The sequence below is a fragment of the Centrocercus urophasianus genome, unplaced genomic scaffold, assembly GCF_019232065.1.
Source record: "Centrocercus urophasianus isolate 14NV4802_14NV808 unplaced genomic scaffold, USGS_Curo_1.0 seq_9, whole genome shotgun sequence".
Taxonomy (NCBI): domain Eukaryota; kingdom Metazoa; phylum Chordata; class Aves; order Galliformes; family Phasianidae; genus Centrocercus; species Centrocercus urophasianus.
In genome coordinates this window covers 1,128,309-1,147,478 of record NW_024885532.1, presented here as the reverse complement: position 1 = coordinate 1,147,478, position 19,170 = coordinate 1,128,309, and the positions used below count along the sequence as shown (strand labels likewise).

General features: G+C 38.0%; 1 protein-coding gene across 3 annotated transcripts in view; it reads right to left on the bottom strand.

The window, feature by feature from the left end:
• Window positions 1–913: 913 nt before the first annotated feature.
• DZIP1 (DAZ interacting zinc finger protein 1) overlaps window positions 914–19,170 on the bottom strand; it is a 35,427-nt gene continuing 17,170 nt past the window's right edge. The window contains exons 11-19 of one of the 3 annotated variants that reach the window (XM_042838885.1): window positions 13,047–13,106; window positions 9,852–9,997; window positions 9,329–9,524; window positions 8,801–8,921; window positions 8,546–8,590; window positions 7,457–7,659; window positions 5,259–5,389; window positions 2,192–2,363; window positions 914–1,531 (exon numbers count right to left, since the gene is read on the bottom strand). In XM_042838885.1, the coding sequence (XP_042694819.1) occupies window positions 1,449–1,531; window positions 2,192–2,363; window positions 5,259–5,389; window positions 7,457–7,659; window positions 8,546–8,590; window positions 8,801–8,921; window positions 9,329–9,524; window positions 9,852–9,997; window positions 13,047–13,106 (1,157 nt within the window). In that variant the 3' untranslated portion in view covers window positions 914–1,448. The remainder of the gene's footprint in view (window positions 1,532–2,191; window positions 2,364–5,258; window positions 5,390–7,456; window positions 7,660–8,545; window positions 8,591–8,800; window positions 8,922–9,328; window positions 9,525–9,851; window positions 9,998–13,046; window positions 13,107–19,170) is intronic. The other 2 variants (XM_042838886.1, XM_042838887.1) reach the window with 2 other exon arrangements.

Genomic DNA, 19,170 nt, shown 5'->3' with positions numbered 1-19,170 from the left:
GCCACATAAATTTTCTCTCTACAGCAGCAAACACCACCTCTGTAGTCCTTCCTGACCTGACTTCCAGTGGCCATACCCTTTCTTTTTCCACCTAATATATAGATCTCTGCTGGAGAGATCTCCATATATAGATCTCCATCTAATATAGATCTCTGCTCAGCCAAGCCAGCCTTGGCTCCAGAGTGGCTGCAAATAACCGGGTTAAGAAACTGAAGAAAGAACAAGAATGGAATACCAGGTGGCTTGCGTTGGGAATGAAATTCCTGCAGTGCTGTCATAGTGCAGCGTAGAGAACTAAAAAGAACCATTTTGGATAATCTTGATTACAGCAGTTCAAAAACTCAGCTCATCCGTTTTCTGTGCCTGTCTACAGAGATGTCATGAGTGTCGAGATAACATTTATACAATGATTCAATAAAGAAGGTCAGAGATTATAAATCTCTGTTTCTAGACTAAGATGGTCAGAGATTATAAATCTCTGTTTCTAGACTAAGATGCTAAAATTAGGCAGAAACTCAGGTCTGCCATGAGGTTTGAACAGATGCCCCCATGGAATCTCACCATCATGGCTATTTGGGGACAAAGGTGTAAAAACAAACAGGAGATAGTCCAATTTATTAATGGCACAGCAATACAGAAAATTCTGTATCTGACACCACCTAAAATACACTGGAATTACAAAGTCACTCATGGCTCTTTTTATTTTGCCTATTTTTGAATTTAAGTCAAAACTTCACTGTGTCTTTTCAAGAAAGTGGGCACACAACAAATATGGATGTATGTGCTCAACCAAAGGTCATTATTTTTCCTTACAACAGATTGAAGTGTTTTTTCCTTTTATTTTCTTTTTTGCTTTTATGTTAACTAAGAGTTGATTCTTATATGGGTGGAAAAGGTAACTTCACAAATAGGAGGCATTTAGTAATAACTTTTATTTATGAGGCCTTTTTTTCCCCTTTGGCATTTATTGTAAACCATGTTAGAAACTTAACATTTAATACATGGAAACAGTCTATTTGAAATGCTCACCATTTTCTATAAAGTTTATGATAAAATACAAGAAAATATGCATTTAAAAAAATCTTACAAAGTAATACTCTGCAGTAAATTCTGTTCACTGGTGAACAGGTTTTCTTCTAAGACCAGGTTTGGTCTTTAAAGTAAACATTAGAGGCAAAATCTTCACCTCAGCGAAATCAAGGATTTTCACCACTGACTTCACAAGGAAGAACAATTTTCTCAGTTTCCAAATACTGATGGCCAGCGAGGTGCATATGAAAATTCTCTGTACAAACTGAGGACTGAAAGACACAAGAGCTCTGTAAGCAGTATTCATTGTTGTCCCTTGAACAGCATGAGAAATGAGCAGGAAATACTTGATGATTTCAATTACATTTTCAAACTCAACAGAATCCAAAAAGCAGCACCTCCCATCAGGAATACAGCTATTATATATCTGAAGAATCACTCCAATCTGTGACGGTGACTAAGCTGCTTTTTAATGTGCTTGTATTATCAGCCTCACGAGGACCTGTAAAAATAACAGCAAAAAAACAACAACAAAGCATTAATACTGCTTGGAGGCATTTTTAATATACAGTTTTCTATCTATAAGAAACATGCTGTGTGAGCAAATATCTCATGAAGTCCACAGCTTCAGCCACTGAGGAAATTATAAATGTTGATAATAAGAAATCTCTTTGTCATAGAATAACGACGCACAGCACAAACTCAGTGCCAACATTACAATTCATGTTATTTTTAAAGAGAAAAGTCAGCATGCAGTTTTAGCCTTTAAGCACGCTGAAATGGTAGAACTAGAAGCTGCTGTGTGAGATTGAAGCCGTTTCCTTACCACTGGTTCAAATAATATCACAACTCAGCAGAACACCTGGAGAAGTATCCTGAGTGAACCTTGCAGCTGATTATCATTCTCAAGACCTGCCCATAGCAGAGGGATGGAACCAGGTGATCTGAAAGGTCCCTTCCAACCCAACCCATTCTATGATTCTATATGTTTTAAGACCCCACGCTTAAGCTTCTTGACAGCTTATATATAAATACCACACACGTTTTTTTTCCTGTACTTCAGTATATGGTATTTTTCAACGTGTAATATACCATACTTAACGTTTTCCTCCAGGTGTGCCAGGCACTTAAGATTTATAACGTAAAAGAATGATTGTGTTACCTTCCTGTTTTGGTACAGTCTTCTTTGGAAGACCCCACGCATGTACAACAGATGCGGCATTTGACTCATTTTTCTGAGCTGTTGATCCCTTCTGACCACTGTTATCTTTCATCAACAAATAGTCTTCTTCTATAGATGAGATATCCCAGTCATCTTCATCTACTTCTGTGAACTGATGGAGATAAAATGCGCATTTGTTTCTGCATTTCTCAACAAGATCCTCTGAGATCAGGCTCTCCAAATAACTAACTAAATAAGTAGGCCTTGAAGAAAAATACACTGGTTGCCCAGCCTCCGTGACACCTAGTGCCATAACTGTAACTTCCACATATTTCAGTAACTTATATACATACGTTACGTACACATATTAAAAGGGTTCTTTCTTCTGCAAAGTTGTTATTCCAATGAGACGGAAAATCCTTTAAACATTAGAATGAATACTGCTTACACAGAAATAGAGACTCGATGAGAAACTATGAGACACTATGATACCATGCAAGGTTGTAGTTGAGTTTGCTATATAAGCTTTCTGTACTGACACTAAAAAAGTAATGCTGCGATAAAGGCCATTTTAATCTAAAACTCATTTATTTAAAGGGAAAATTAAAGAATAAAATTTAAAAACACGGTGCTCAAAATTGAAATATGTATTCCTCCAAAGACCGACTGTCAAGTATACAAGTTTGATTACTTTTAATTAAATGATGGATTTGCATATCGAGTTCACAAAACTGTCAAATCAAACAGATTAAAAAGGCACGGACCTGCTGCCTTTGGGTTATTTCACCAGCCTGAGAACTAAACATCGTCATCCACCTTTGAAAGAAGAGCTACAGCATTTCCCCATTTGCCAGTCAGTGGGGATTCAATGGAATTAGCCATTATTCCAGAGCTCACCCATAGTACGATAAAGATCATTTCTCACAGAGTTATAACCTTGTTTCACTACAGTCTCTGTTACAATAAAATACAGGAAGTGCTTCTGCTGCACAGAAGAAAGGTTCCAATATTATCAGGAAGCAACCAAAGTTACGTTCATACTGGAGAGAAATCCACAAATGTGAACACGTAGTGTGTTCTGAAAAAAGAAACCGGAGTAATGCTGGCTTTTTTGCAACATAATTCAATTTTTTACATTCATAACTGTTGCAAACAGCTTTTCAGGAGCTGACAGATTTGTGTGCTGTATTATTAACATCCCAGGATTCAACATTTTGCTATTTCAAATTATCTGCATTTGGAGGGTGTGACAGTGAGAAAGTCAGAGTCACATATACTCAAAAAAAGTGTTTCCTTGTTTGCTCAATCTTAGCTGACTTCAAACTGCAAAATAAAGAGAAAACTACCAATTTCAAACACAGTTCAGTATTGATCGAGTGTAAAATAAATGGTCCCAGTCAAAATTACTAGGCAATTAATTTTTTTTTTTTTTTTTAACTCAAAGACTCACATCAACAAATCCCATAACTCATATAGTATGTGGTAAACTCAGATAATGCTTGAACACCTTCAGATAAGCACAGAGTCCCTTAGATGTTCCTAAAGGATGTTCTGGTAAAACATGGGCCTTTGTTAAACATGACAGTGGATGTATTAGAGAGGTATTATAGTGTGGTGGGTACTGAGAATGACCATTAGCAGCTATTACTACTTAAGCCTCCTTATGCTAATAAAAGAACAGACCTTGAGAGAAATCACCTAACTGATGGCATTCGGCACATATATTTTTAGGCACCTTTGAGAACCCTAAGTAAAATGTAGAAGATTACCTTGAACTTGCCTACATTTCAATGTGGAAATATTAACCTGAAGATACACACGTTCCTATATAATTAGCAAAGAATGCAAGGTGGGTGTGTTCTTTTGTAAAGATTCCAGAAACAAAGTAGCAATCCTTGCCCTGGGTTCATAAACTCATTTCTAATTCATTAAATCCATACCACAACATGCCACTGTATGTTCTGTTTATTTTAAATGAATTACAGCAAAATTACCTTTGCTGAACATAGATTTTAAGGCTTACTTTGCTATAGCTTCTTGCTCTTAAGCCCACATTTCCTAATGCAGTGGCCAAACACTTACAGATCCTTATTAAACTAATGCCCCTAAATGTTACTGTGCCTGTTTTACGGTATCATATCATCTGGCTTTGCAGAGAATTTGAAAATAACATTAGACCCAAAACTGCATTTTAATTGCCATGTCTGATTTGATAATTTTGACCTTGGTATGATGTGCAGCTCTCAAACAGTCAACGGACAAGTTAGGTGACAGCAGTGGCACCTGACAGCACCCTACCATTACACCTGCCATTAATACCATCACCCCTTTCTGGAATAGAAACTGGAATAGAAGTGTCACTATCTCTGGGAGGAGTGAAAAATTTCATTTTTAGTCAGGATTGTTAGTCAGGAAGCCCTAAGGTGTTGATTTTATTATGGATAACTGGATTTTCAGTAATTATTATTTGTTTATTAACAACTAATGTACATGAATGTATTTGCTTGAATGATAGAACTAGTATCTGGTCATCTGCTTCCATAACTTACTGCAACAGAAACTGCATTATCCGCTGCTGACTTCTGATTTGGAGCAACTTTTGTTCTTACTAAAAATTGTTCAAGTAAAGATCAATGTGCACCAAAGTGACTTGCTGATTATAAAACACGATAGTGAGGGGAATTCTGAGGTTTTACTGGGGGATAAAGAACAAGTTACGTTAGAATTCTGATTGTGAACACATGCCATACTCAGTGAACCAGTATTGAAGTCTAAGAAAAGTATGGTTATTAACTATGTACAGAAAAACAAAATACCAAACTCAAAAGTGCAATCTGTCCTCTCATTAAAATGCCATTTGAAGCTCCCTATTAGATAGAGCTCTAGAATTAAAAATACTCTAGGATACTAGATTACCCAAAAAGATTACTTAGCTGTATCTCCAAAAACATCTTTGAGAATTAAGATCCTCACCAATACAGGTTTAACATGAAATAAACGTAACAGATCTTGCTCAATTACCTAATATTCAGTTCAATTACTTAATAATGATTATTAAAATTAATACCTTGGGTTCTTGCACCTCTTCTTTCTTAATAAATGCTTGTGCAACATCTATCCCTCCGGCTGGCCTGCTCTTATTTCCGTGGTTAGAAAGGCTCTTTCCAACTTGTTCAGTCAGTTTTTGAATAACAGCTCCTATAAGTTCATAAAAAACCATTACCTCACGATTTTGATTCAAAATGCAGGCATGATAACTGTTCTTGAGGCTTCACTGTAAATCTCCTGAAAATCTACAAAGTAAAAGCCTGAGAAAGACTGTTTTGGAAAAAATCATAGAATCACCATAGAATCACAAGGTTGGAAAGGACCTACAAGATCAACTAGTCCAACCTTCTACCTATTGCCATTACTACCCACTAAGCTACTAAACCATATCTCAGCACCTCATCCAGACACCTCTTGAACACTATCAGGGATGGTGACTCCACCGTTCCATTCCAATGCCTGACCACTCTCTGAGAGAAGATTTCCTTATGCCTAATCTAAATCTCCCCTGGTGCAACTTGCAGCCATTTCCTTGGGTCTTGTTCGTTGTTGGGGAGAAGAGGCCAAATCCCACCTCATCACAACCTCCCTTCAGGAGTAGAGCAGAGTGTGATGACTCTCTCCTGAGCTTTCTCCAGACTGAACCATCCCAGCTCCCTCAGCCGCTCCTCATAAGACTTGTGCTCCAGACCCCTCACCAGTTTCGCTGCCCTTCTCTGGACACGCTCCAGGACCTCAACATCTTTCCTGTAGTGAGGGGCCCAAAACTGAACACAGTACTTGAGGTGCGGCCTCACCAGTGCTGAGTACAGGGGGATGATCACCTCCCTGCTCCTGCTGGCCACACTATTTCTAATGCAGGCCAGGATGCCGTTGGCCCTCTTGGCCACTTGGGCACACTGTCAGCTCACATTCAGCTGAGCATCAACCAACACCCCCAGGTCCCTTTCTTCTTCACAGTCATCCAGCCACTCAGCCCTAAGCCTATAGTGCTGCATGGGGTTATTGCAGCCATTGTGCCATTAGCAAAGGGCAATTACTGAGGGTGCACTCAATCCCCTCATCTAGGTCATCAATGGGCCCCAGTACCGACCCTGGGGGACACCACTTGTTATAGGTCACCAGCTGGACTGAACTCCATTAACCAGTGCCCATTGGGCACAGCCCTCTAGTCAGTTCCTCACCCTTAGAAGGGTAGACCTGTCCAGGCCACAGGCAGCCAGTTTCCCCAGGAGAATACTGTGAGAGATCGAGTCAAAGGCTTTGCTGAAGTCTAGGCAGAATACATCAACAGCCTTTCCCTGGTCTACCATTCTGGTCATACAGTCACAGAAAAAGTTCAGGTTGGACAAGCACAACCCATGCTGGCTGGGCCTGATTCCCTGGATAGCGCCACACACATGCCACATGATCTCTCCCAGGATGATTTGCTCCTTAACTTTCCCTGGTACTGAGGTCAGGCTGACAGGCCTATAGTTCCCAGCATCCTCCTTACAGCCCTTCTTGTAGATGGGAGTCACATCGGCAAGCCTCCAATCCTCTGGGACCTCTCCAGGCAAGCAGGAATGCTGATATGTGGTGGAAAGCAACTTGGGAATCACCTCTACCAGCTCCCTCAGCACCATAGGATGAAGTCCATCCAGTCCCATGGACTTTTGACAGTCCAGATGGAGGAGGAGCTCTCTAACTGTCCCTACCTGAATCACTGGGGGTGTATTCTGCATTCCATCCCAGACTTCCAGATCAGGGCATAAAAAAAAGCCCTGAGGATAACTGATCCGACTGTTAAAGGCAGATGTAAAGAAGGCATTGAGAACTCAGCCTCTTCCTTATCAACAGTGGTCACATCCCCTGTTGCATCAAGTAAAGGATGGAAATTCTCCTTGTTTCTTTTCTTACTGTTAATATATTTGTAAAAGGACTTCTTGTTCTCTTTTACTGCAGTGGCCAATCTGAGTTCAAGCTGGGAGTCTCACGGAAGCACAGATTGTATCTTTCTCCGCATGCATTCACCTAACTTGGTACTCATATGATTTTATTTGACATCTCTAAGCATTACAGTAACATAACTACATTACCAAAAGAACAAATTGCATACAAATACACATACGTAAGATTGATACTCTGCCTTTGTTATTTTTTAACACAGGAATATTACCATAAAAAAAAATCATGCACAGCTGTTACAACACACATATATGAAAGAAGTGAAAATACCTTTTGAAGTTTTGACAGGTGTTCCTGTTTCTTCAGTTTCACTTTCCTCTGTCCCATCCAGATCACTTTTGTCAGAAGCCATCTGAAAAGCACTGACTTTGCTGCTCGATGTTTTTGACTGCTTTTGCAACAATTCTCGTGATACATGCAACTGTTTGACATCATCTTCATCTGCTTCTTCCTCTGAACTGAATGGTGGAGTTCTAAACAAAAACACATAAACCTGAGCACTCGCTGAGTTTCAGTGACTGCACTGACATATCTTTAAGATTTGTTGTATTTTCCTTTACAGTAACATAAGCATTCTCCACATGTAGAAGAAAAACAGAACTCCCATAAATTACAGCTATCCATAAAAGCACTCAAAAAGAAATTCTGCTGCTAAGTAAACTCAAGAGGTTATTATATCTCTTATATTTTGAGATCTCAGAGATCTCTTATCTCTTAGATGTGATTATTTCCGCCTATGTAACTACCTTTACAAAACCAACACACCAACATATAAAAACTCTTGCCAAGAAAACAACAATAGGCTTTCCTGTGAGAGCAAGGTCCAGGGCCATGGAATTTGCACCACAGAAGTTCTGTTATGTATTCTGCATGATGAAAATAATTTAGGAATTTTCCACAACAGTTAATCAAGTTAGAATAACTGTAGAGTTGGTAATTAGATGTTAACAGTCAGATCCAACCTACTTCTGTCTTGATGAATTTAGAGTTGCATCACAAATGTTACCCAGAGAACAAAAATTACATAACAATAAGCTTGAGGAGACCTGAAATATTGCACTTAATTCTGGTTACAATAATAAAAAAATATCAACAGGCTGAAAAGATGACGTTGAGGTCTTTAAATGCTTCCAGGAGGCTAGGAAGTTACTGATTTTTGATTTGATTGTCTCTCTCTGGTTCCCAATAAGGAAAACATCTGCTGAACTGAGAACATTCAGAGACTGTAACAACAGATTCGGGTTGGGGGGAGAGGGAGAATCCAGAAAAGCGTTTGTCATTTGAACTTCGCAATAGTTCTTATGTTGCAAGCACCAATAATGTTTTCTTCAAAAATACAATGGGAAAAGAAAAACATACGTGATACTAGATGTCTTTCTGGAAGCTTCGTTTCCAATGAGCTTCCTGCACCCAAAAATAATGAAACAAGTCATGTCAATGCTGACAACCAACCAGTTAAAGTTTATATAGAAAAAAAAAAAAAGAATTACTTTCTTAATTCTTACAATATACTAGCATGAAATGCATTAGTTAAAATAAATAAATAAATGAATGAATCACACCCACAGGGGATTTTTACCCAAGGTATGAGGACTATGAGAGCAGCACTCTTACTTTGGTGTAGATGTATTCTCAGCTCTTTGTTCAGCTGGGCGGACAGCTGTCAAAGACCGTTTTACTGGTTTTTGTGGTATGGTAGAGGAAGAAATTCCCAATTGATTGAACTTCTGTTTACCTGCAAGTGAAATTTTCTGTCTCATTATTAGAAGCAATGCTTGGCATCTTTAACATTAGCATCTAATGTCTTTCAAAAATTAAAGATGTCTGTACTGCAGATTATGAATTTATAGGGGAAAAAAAAGTTTTTCTTTCTTCTTCAGAACAGTTCAGTTCCGATGCATCTTTTCCAATACAAGAGGCAATTTTTCTGCAATTAAACACATCATCAACAGCACTTGGAAGGTAACAGCCTAGTTGGCCTTAACTAGATAGAATAATTAGATGAAAAATTCAGAAAGCAGCTACACACAAGCGTCTCTAGAAAAACATATCTAGATTTTGTTACTGATAAAACATTACATACCATAGTAGCAGAATTTAATTAAACTAAAATACATACATATATATATATATAAATTTAACCTTCAGAAGGAATGTAAGGACTGGAAACAGTTCTGTTAGACAATGTTGATTTCTCTACAACCCTAAAGCTGACTTGGCGTTCAAGATACTCTCGAATTCGTTGAATGTCAGGCTCTTGCTTCAGTTTGTGCTCTCTAGCAGATTCAATGGCACGCAGGATTTTATTTAAGCGATCATTCGGGATACCACGGACACCCTAGAGAGACAAATTGCATTGTAAACACAAGAGCTATTGTTTCTTGAATTTATTACCCTAGAATTATAAACGCTCTTTAAACTTCAAATATTAAAAAGCTTGTAGAAAAATCATATAAGCTGAAAGGACTGCTAACAGGTGCGGTCATATGGTCCACAGCTGTAATTTGCTGGAAATTCCCTCAGGTTAATGAATTACATTGATTTATAACGGTTGGAAATTTAGCTCTGGATTTTCTAGGTTGAGGGTTGTGGTATAGAAATGAGAAAATAATAAAGAAATGAGTCAAATGTTATCAGTCTTTTAAAGAACACAAAATAATCTCACTGCTTTGATTCCCAAGGATTCCAGTTTTTCCTCCAGGGCTTGCTCCAAAACAACTCTTAATTCTTTAGTTAAAGAAGGATCAGTCTTCAAAGCATTTATTAAATGTTGGTTACTTCTACCTGTTTTAAGTTCGTCTTTCTCAATTTCTGAAATAAGAACGAAAAAAATGCATTTAAAAGGCATCTCAAAAAAACCTGCACTACACAAGACAGTTAAAAACAGCACTGAGGCATGCATTTTTTATAAACACCATAGACATACAAGTCCACTTTTTGTCTGCACAGAGTCTATTCTTTTTAAAATGTGGTCAGCTCACTTGGAAACTACCTCAGCATCAAGCACTCACCATCAAAACCGCCTTGTTTCTTCTTGTTGTAAAATTGCCGTAAAGATGCATGCTTGAATATTTAACCACAAAGATCTTAACTTTCAGAACTGTTCTTTGGAACTTCTGATAAAGACTCTCTTCTGATAATTAAGTCCTCTAAAATTGCTATTTCAAATGAATGCAAGACTCTAGTAGCAATTAGAACAGGAATACAACAAACCTGTTCAGAGGAAGAGAATCAAGCAACAGTGATGTCTCACGAAAAACACCTACTGAGTTCTTTGGAAGGTCCTCACACTTTCAAAAATCTTGGTGAAAACAAAGGCAGAGCATGAGGCAAATCGTTTCACAGAATATACGACTGATACTACTTATCTTTAAAACTCTTTCAAATACAAAGTTCAGTGTCATATTTTCTACTACAGGTCAATGACACCATCATACATACTAAAGCAAAGAACTTTCTACCTCTTTCCCTTATTTTAGGTGTCAGTAAAAACACCAACTCTCACACAACTTAAAAAGAATCATACTACAGATTCTTAACCTAAATTAAAGATTGACATTTAAGTTAAGTCAGAGTATTAAAAGGTCATACAGGAGAGTGAAGAAGCAAAACACACCCACCTAGAACCTGCCTGTGAAGTGTCTCTGCCAAGGGGGAAATTCTACCGAGTGCTACTTAGACACTAAGTGAAGCAATAATCAGTGGTTCCACAGTACCTGCTTCTGACTGGCAGCAGTCAGCAACAGACTGCAAAGCATACAGAGGCATACAGAACATTGCAGGAAAGCATGCAGTGAACTGAACTCCCAAGTTCCCTCTCTAAAATAGAAGGTAAATCTTGGGCAGGAGCTTCTCTCTTTCCAATTTGCTTTACAGAGCTCTGGTGTCACTTGCCAGCCCAAAGACAAAGATATAACTGAAGGAATAATGCCACACCATGACTTTCCAATGTTTTCTTTTTTTTCTTTCCAAAAGAAATGTGCCACTTTTCCTTCTACGTAAAAAGCTGTCCATTTAGTTCTCATCCAGAAGAAGAATTGAAAAAGCTTCGACATACACAAAGAATATCTAGGTTATTCTAGGATGCTTTCACTGAATCCTGGAAAGAAAGAAAAGAAATAAAGATTGAAAGAGTCCAACTACCATGCTACAAGATCTGTACTGAAGACGACAATAGCTGGCTAAAATATTATCTGGCTTTGGGAACTTCGTGGACAACTCATTCCTCAACAGACATGAGGTTAAAAGTTACGTGGCTGGAGAGTCGAGTCCTAGAAGAGGTAAACTACTGGTCAGAGCTGAAGGGTAGAACTGCTAGACTGCCCCCAGTCTATAAAAGAGGCAATGAACAGTATGAAGTTCTCCCAGAAAGCCTGATGTGAGTCATCGTACATTTTAAGCGGATGGCTCCACAGAGCGTAACAAAAATCCTGTCCTTTTCTGATGTTAATCCCCACAGTAAAATAGGTCCATCTAAAATCTTTTTTTATTCACAATTACTTCATACACTAATACGGGTAACAAGACTATCCAGTATTATCCTAATTAATGACAATATTAGTTCTTGTTAATTAATTAAAAACAAAAGCTTTTTTTTGTCAGGAGCCAACTATTTAAGGAACTGTTTTCTTATTAATTTTTGTTTTAAAAAATGAACAAACGAAGAAAGCATTAGATTGGACAGCTTTGAAGACAAGGGATCTCAAGTGTGGTCCACTGCCTCAGCTTCTATATAACCCTGTGAAACAATCTGCCAAGTCAAGAATTTTCACACTCTCCCTTATAAATGGCTGTCATTGCAAACAAAAAAAATCTAGGTCTAACCTTTCAGACTGCATTCTTTCTTTTGTACTGTAGGCCATGCCTGCAGGCACAGAAGACAACAATCGATCAAAAGAGATGATGGCAAGCAAGAGAAATAGCAGAAAGAATGGGAAAAATGTAAGCAGTCCTTATTTCAGACTGGACAGAGTCACTGGGTTTTCCCTGGGGAAACCTCTTACTTAACCACAGATGTATTCAGATGACATTTTTGTTTTCAAAGAAGCACTATTCCTACAACATTTAAATTCACTGACTATAAAGCTCAAAACTGAGTTTTATTTTATTATTTATTTACACACAGCACAGGTTATCATGCTCGGTAGTCACTTGGATTTTCATCTAAAATACTGCTAGCTCCCTCCAGCAGAACACCATGCAAAAACGAACCAACACTTCTTGATCTGACACTGCAAATGTGGCCTTGCCCAAGTTTTCTTCAAACGAAGCAGAGGACCAGCTGCCAAGTTGGCACTGGCAGCTATCAACATGTGGCAAGTCACCAACACTGAGCACAACCCTGGCTGGAGTTGTGGCTGTGCAGAGGTAGGCATAACATACATTACTTGCAAAAAGAATCTTTGGTCCATGTATAAAAGTTGGCAGTTTCAGCTTCCACCACAAACTTCCTTCCTCTATCTGAATTATTTACGTGCTTATGACAAGTATGTAAAAGAAGTGAGCATACATTGCAATAGCATCAACACCATCAGATTACACCAAAGAATTTCCTAGTGAGGGGGCTATTTCTCATCAGTCATTTTTGTTCTGCTTATCTTAACTGCCTTTATACATATGGAATATACCTGCTTTAAGGAATTAAGACTTCCACAAAAACATATTGAACTTGGATAAGGAAAACATAATATTTACAAGCACCAATGGCAAAAAGGAAATTGACATGTACAAGGAATGTTCCCACCCAAACCAGATAAGCATACTCGAGCACAATGAAAAATGCTGCACACATAAAATAATATTCACATTTTTATTTTCAAGAACAACATGCCACTACATTTTGTTCTGAACCAACCATTACCTTTTTCCTCTTCTGAAAGCTCCTCTATGGGCTCCAGCATATGTACCAAGGGGGCCTGCTCTAATAACGAGGAAGAACAGGAACACCAGACAAACAGGACAGAAAAAGGTCAAGGTCCAGAGAGGGACAGTGAGGCAAAAAAAAACACACTGATGTCAATTTTCCTGACTGCTTACAACTGCTTATTAATCACAAACCCAATGCAATATGACTCTTCAAGGTCATAAATACTGTCTTGATAGGAAATATTTGCAGAAGAGATCCTAATACAGTGGTTACTTGGAGAGTGATTCAATTGTCTAAGCTTGCTGTCCATCATCTCAGATACATCAGCTTTAAGCCACCTGCATGGGTGGCTGGTAGGTCACAGAACTCTAGAAAACCCGCGTCTTCTTGGAATGGTTTTAGGCATCTCCAAAGACAAAGCCATGTGAGAGCAAATAAAAGTATATTCTCATTCATCATTTTCATTTAAAAATGCATCCATAAATATTGCTTCTGTGCATTTTGTGTCTTAGTAGTTTACAAAAGGCAGGTGAAATGGATGGATGTAGAAACCCTCTAAAATATATTTATATAAAAAAAATCTGATAACTCGTTAATCTAGAGAATTAGTAAGCAGTGAATCCATATGTGTAAGACGCAACATTTTTCTATACAGATGTAAATCACTGAATATTTTAAAATAAATTTTGTTGAAAATTTATTATTATCTGCTTTAAAGAAATCTTGAAACGTCTTCTGCTGAAAGAAGGCTTCCTAAAAACACTGAAGTTATTATTCTGTAGGCTATCAAGAGTAACTGCTTTTGCACTAGCGAAGTCAGAGGACAGTTTATTTACCATTCTATGAACTTCATATTTAAGAGATGGATGAAAATGCTTTCACGTCAACTAATAAAAAAATAAGATCTTAAAATGTTAGTATTTACCTTTCACAAATAAAGGAATTGCAATAAAAACTAAAACCTGAGTTTCTTCTAGGTTTATCACAAAAACAGAGAAATGTGCAAGCAATACTTTCAGCATTCAGCTACTGGCAGTACAAAAGAAAATGCACTGGCCAGTATTTTGGGACAGCATACATTTGCCTCAGCTTCCTCAGGAATCCTCTGACACTGTAAGTGGTTGCCATGCTGGACTGGTGGAAGGAGAAGAAGTGACATTACTGCAAAGATGCCTGTTCCTCAGCATGTCCTGTACAGTAGGGTACAAGTTTGCTTGGGACGGATTATCACAGTGAATTGAGCACTTGGAGCTAAATGATACAATGTCCCATTTCCAATACTCCCCATCTGAACTGGGACTAAAGAGTCCAAGTTACTGAACTCTCAATGCTGTTTTCGATGCACTGCTGCCCTTTACCAACTTGGATGCAAAGCTATGACTCCGTTTGGGATGACAGAGACTGAAGCACAGATGAGTGATGCTCTGGTGCAATTTAATTCTATTGCATGGGCATAGGCCCCAGCATTTTTGTTGACTGGACCTACTAGGCAGCCAGTTGCTACATAATTGGATTTAATCTACAGTCATTTCACGTCTACTTTACCCGGATGCAATCTACTTAAAGGTGATGACTCGTATCACCACAGCCTTGCTGGGTAACTTAATTTTGAAGAAAAAGCCCAGCTCCAAGAATCCAGAATTGAAAGTAATCTGGAAAAAAGGTGCATGTGTATCTCCCTCAGTATACTAGAAACAGAAGTTAAAACCAGTAAAATAAGAAATGGAAAAGCAAAAACAAACAAGTATCCCCACTGTGGAAAATAAGTGAATAATGTGTGCTGCATGACGACAGGAGATCGAATCACAACACATGCAGTGGAACATCTGGAAATTTCAACTTCTCCAGTGTAAGCAGGCCTTTCTTTCACTGTACTGTACACGTATTCTGTTTGATATTTACCAAACATCATCTCAAGAAAAAGCAGCTTCATTCACCACTCCTGTAGTTTACAGAAAGACAGGTGTAGAGATGACTCCCTAAGGAACTGCACTTCTGAAGTTTACCAGAAATTTTTATCTTCTAGCAGTCTGATCAGACCTCTTAGCTCTTATCTAATGAGCAGCACCTAACTATTAGCAAGCTTACTGTTAGCAATCACTTAAGTACCAGGGTACTGGTAGTACTGGAGATTACATCAGTCTTGCAGTTCAGATGTATCCTCAATTATAGTTCGATCACTGACATCATTTGAACCCTGACTCTTAGATCCACCCCTTTCTCAGTTACAAAACAGATAAATATCAACTTCATACTTAAACCTATTCAGGCAAGCTCTGCTGCTGCTACATACCTTAATTGCTCCATCTCAGCTCAACTGTAACTCTCTTTTGCTGATCAACATCTGCCTAAGCCAAATTCTAACCCAAGCGCAGTGACCCCTATAAAACCTTTGCTCAGCAAAAACCAGGTGTTCCTGGGTGAATTCAGCATTTTGCAGACCCTGTTGCAAATCATTTTTTTTTTTTTTTTCCTTCTGGCCTTTACCACTGTAACTCAAACCTAATTCTATTTGGTACTCTCCAGCAGTCCCACACCTGACCCTAACCAAATGGCTCACACAGATATTGTTGCTAAATCCTCCATCTAGCCTATAGAGCAAGCTCTAGGCACGTCTTCATCGCTTGTCAGCAGCAAATATCAGCCCTAAACATAACCCTAGCTTTATCACCAGGTTCAGATGTGAACCAAACTAAACAGTAGCTGCCAACACCAGCTTGCTGCAAACTGGTTGTCATATATCAGTGACTTGCTGGCCTGAACCCAGCCATATTAATACTAATTATCATTAGGCCAGCAACCTTAAGATGACCTCCACAATGATGAGAGTGTTTTTCTGTATCTTTTAGACTACGTCTTCTGCCAGCTGATACGTGTGGAGAGATAATTGCGTCTGGAATACTTTGATTAATCATTAAATTTCTGTTTTAAGTAATACTTGATGACAATTTCTATACAGGAATAGGAAAATGTAATAACAATAGTGAAGAATTCAGCCTGTTTGTGTTTCCAGCACATCATATATTACTTGTGTGTTTTTACCTAAGGGGAAAAAAAAAAAAAACAACAAAAAAACCCTCACAATATTTCAATAGTACTAGTGGAAAAACCAGTCTCTTGGTCCGTACCTGAAGCAGAAATCCTGTCTATTTATTCTGAGATATGAAATGTTAAAGTACTTCTAGGCTGAACAGAAGTGTACAATTGTACAACAGGGAAGTAAGGCCCACAGTAAGCACGTCGTGCTTGCAAATAAAAACCAAGGATAAATAGAAATATGCCTCTTTGCTGTAATTTGACGCAAGGAATGCGAGCCATGGTTACAGTCATTGCTTACTCCTTGAATTTTCTCATTTATACTCACATTCTGCATCCTAAGAGCTTAATCCCTGATTCCTATCTCTTTGACTGCCATTTTTGAGTAATACATTTTCCTCATAATTAATCAACGGGTAGTCATATACTGCACATAAGCAGCGTAAATGTAAATTTTAAACTACTACTCTTAAATATGATACATTTCAGTCACTTACCTGAGGTCTCTAAGGTAGGAATATAGTCATCTCAGACTCCTACAGTCAAAGAAGAGACACAGAGCAATTCAGCTTCAAAGAGCAATTCAGATCTTAGTTCAGCTGAACCAAACTCTGAAGGTGTCCCTTTTCTTTTCTCTGTTAACTGTCTAGGAAGACTACTTTGACTAATTTTTCCTCAGTTGCTTCAGATATGTCAAGACTGAGTCAAAGGTTTTAAAGACAGTAGCTAAAAAGCAAAAGATTAATTAGATTGCCCATTAATTCAACCCAGTATTATTGGCCTACCAAAGATTAAATATTGAACAACTATCAAGATTTCAAGAGCTATCTAGAAGCTAAAGTCCACTTAAAAAGAGATAAATTATAATTCACCTGTTGCCTTTTAATGAGATAGGAGTCATCTTTGGAAGGACTTCAATTATATCTGGGCAAACCTACAGCTGCCTCAAGAGCCTGAATAAGAAATCCACATCATTGTCACAAAAGCACCCAGCTAACACAGTTACTCCACCTTACACCTAGGATAGCTCATTTGTAACGTGAGTATCTTTTAAGTGTACAGCTTTGAAACACACAGAAGTAATCTTGAACTGGAAAAGTTCCAAGCAACTTTGAAAAGTGTCCTTAAGCTGTAAAAGAGCTCTCTCCCACATTAATTTTCTCTCAAACAAGAAAGAAGAAAGACAAGAAAGATATTCTGAATGCAGGTAATTGTTTGGTAGGAAAGCTTCAGCTCTTCTGGTTTCAGAGATGATGTACACTAAATAAACTTGTATACAGATGTTACCAGAAAAGCATTTTCTTTTCCACAGGGCATGAAATGTGGCCATGATATCTTAACTCCATATGTAATTCAATCCCTTGAAGAGTCCTGAAAGTTTTGGGAAAAGTCACTATAATTTCTGCTAACCTTTTATCCAGAAATTAGGTAAGGTAAATTTTAAGAAAATCCAGAAGGGAAGAAAGGGGACAGACAGAGAGACCTGCAGAGATAAATAAAATAATAATCAGCATAAGAATGTGAAGGAAATGCCTTATTTGAGGTTTCATAGTAAAGTGATTGTGAATCTTTTTTTATATCAATGGCAGGAACATACATTTTATCTTGAGAAGTTTCATAAGATGTCAAAAACACAGTATCTAAAGCAGCAAGAGATCAGGAAAGGTAACTGAATAAGCTGATTTAAACTGTCAGAGCACAGAAAATAGTGTTCATAGAATTGTTTTCTCTCAGTCGAAATGAAAGTGAATGCACTAAAAAAAGCAATGACTGACAAGCATTGTCAAATACGTAAGTCTGTAAGAGCAGAACTATTGATGAAACTCAGTTCTTAAATTCAACCAAAGTACTTCCTGTGAGATTTCTCAGCTAGAATCAGCACTGCTGCATTGGTGGAATGAAAGCTGTTTTGAATGAAAACATTAATGGATTATTTATAGCACTATTATTAATACTCTACTGTATGGTACTACTTTTCTCCACACAACAATTCACTTTGGTACAGTTTAACTTAAGAAGCTTCTAGCAGTGAACAGTTGTCCAGTGTAAGTTAGTCAAAAATATCTGTCTCATTGAAATAACTTCACTTAACAAAACAAAAATCCCTTTTTCCCTAGTTTATTAATTACTACAAGTATTTTGACATCAACTGTTCATTTTTTTAATCTTTTCACTCTTGATCAAATTATGTAACACTTCTGCTGCATTGCACCCACTCTCTTCCCCACGTCTTTTCAGAAGTTTCTGAATTTGTTGAAAAAGTAAAATTACGTACTTTTTTTAGACAAACCACCTCTCTTCTCTAACAGGTTTTAAAAATAAGAGAAATTGTAATAATAAATCTATATTTATGTCAATAATTCAAATAAATAATAAACGAGTGCTTTTAAGGTTTAAGCATTTTACTTGCTCAAAGTTCATTATTCATATTACTTTATTACTTGAATTGCAAGTAAGAATTTAACACAGACTATTGCTATAAAAACAATGCCATTAGTTTGCATAATGAGAAAATGAAAACTGTTTTCACAAAGCACCAAACAATGTAAATTAAGGTTCCTGTTTTTTCCCCTACAATTGTGGCTTTCAGTACCTAAAGGGAGCCTACAAACAGGAGGGGAATCAACTCTTAGAAAGGGTAGATAACAGCAGGACAGGGGAAATGGTTTTAAGTTGAGGGAGGGGAGATTTAGATTGGATGTCAGGGGGAAGTTCTTTACAGAGAGAGTGGTGAGGTGCTGGAACAGGCTGCCCAGAGAGGTTGTGGATGCCCCATCCCTGGAGGTGTTCAAGGCCAGGTTGGATGGGGCCCTGGGCAGCCTGGTTTAATATTAAACGGGGAGGTTGGTGGCCCTGTGTGTGGCAAGGGGGTTGGAGATTCATGATCCTTGAGGTCCCGCCCAACCCTGGCCATTCTGTGATTCTGCAACATCATTTTATACGTATCATCATTTGTGATCTATTTGAGACCCTGGAGGAACCATCTAGATGTGATGACTGTCTATTTTGATTATTAGTGCTGCTCTTTTTCATCCTTGACGTAAGTCACATGAAAATCATAGTATTTCAAGGCTTATAAAAC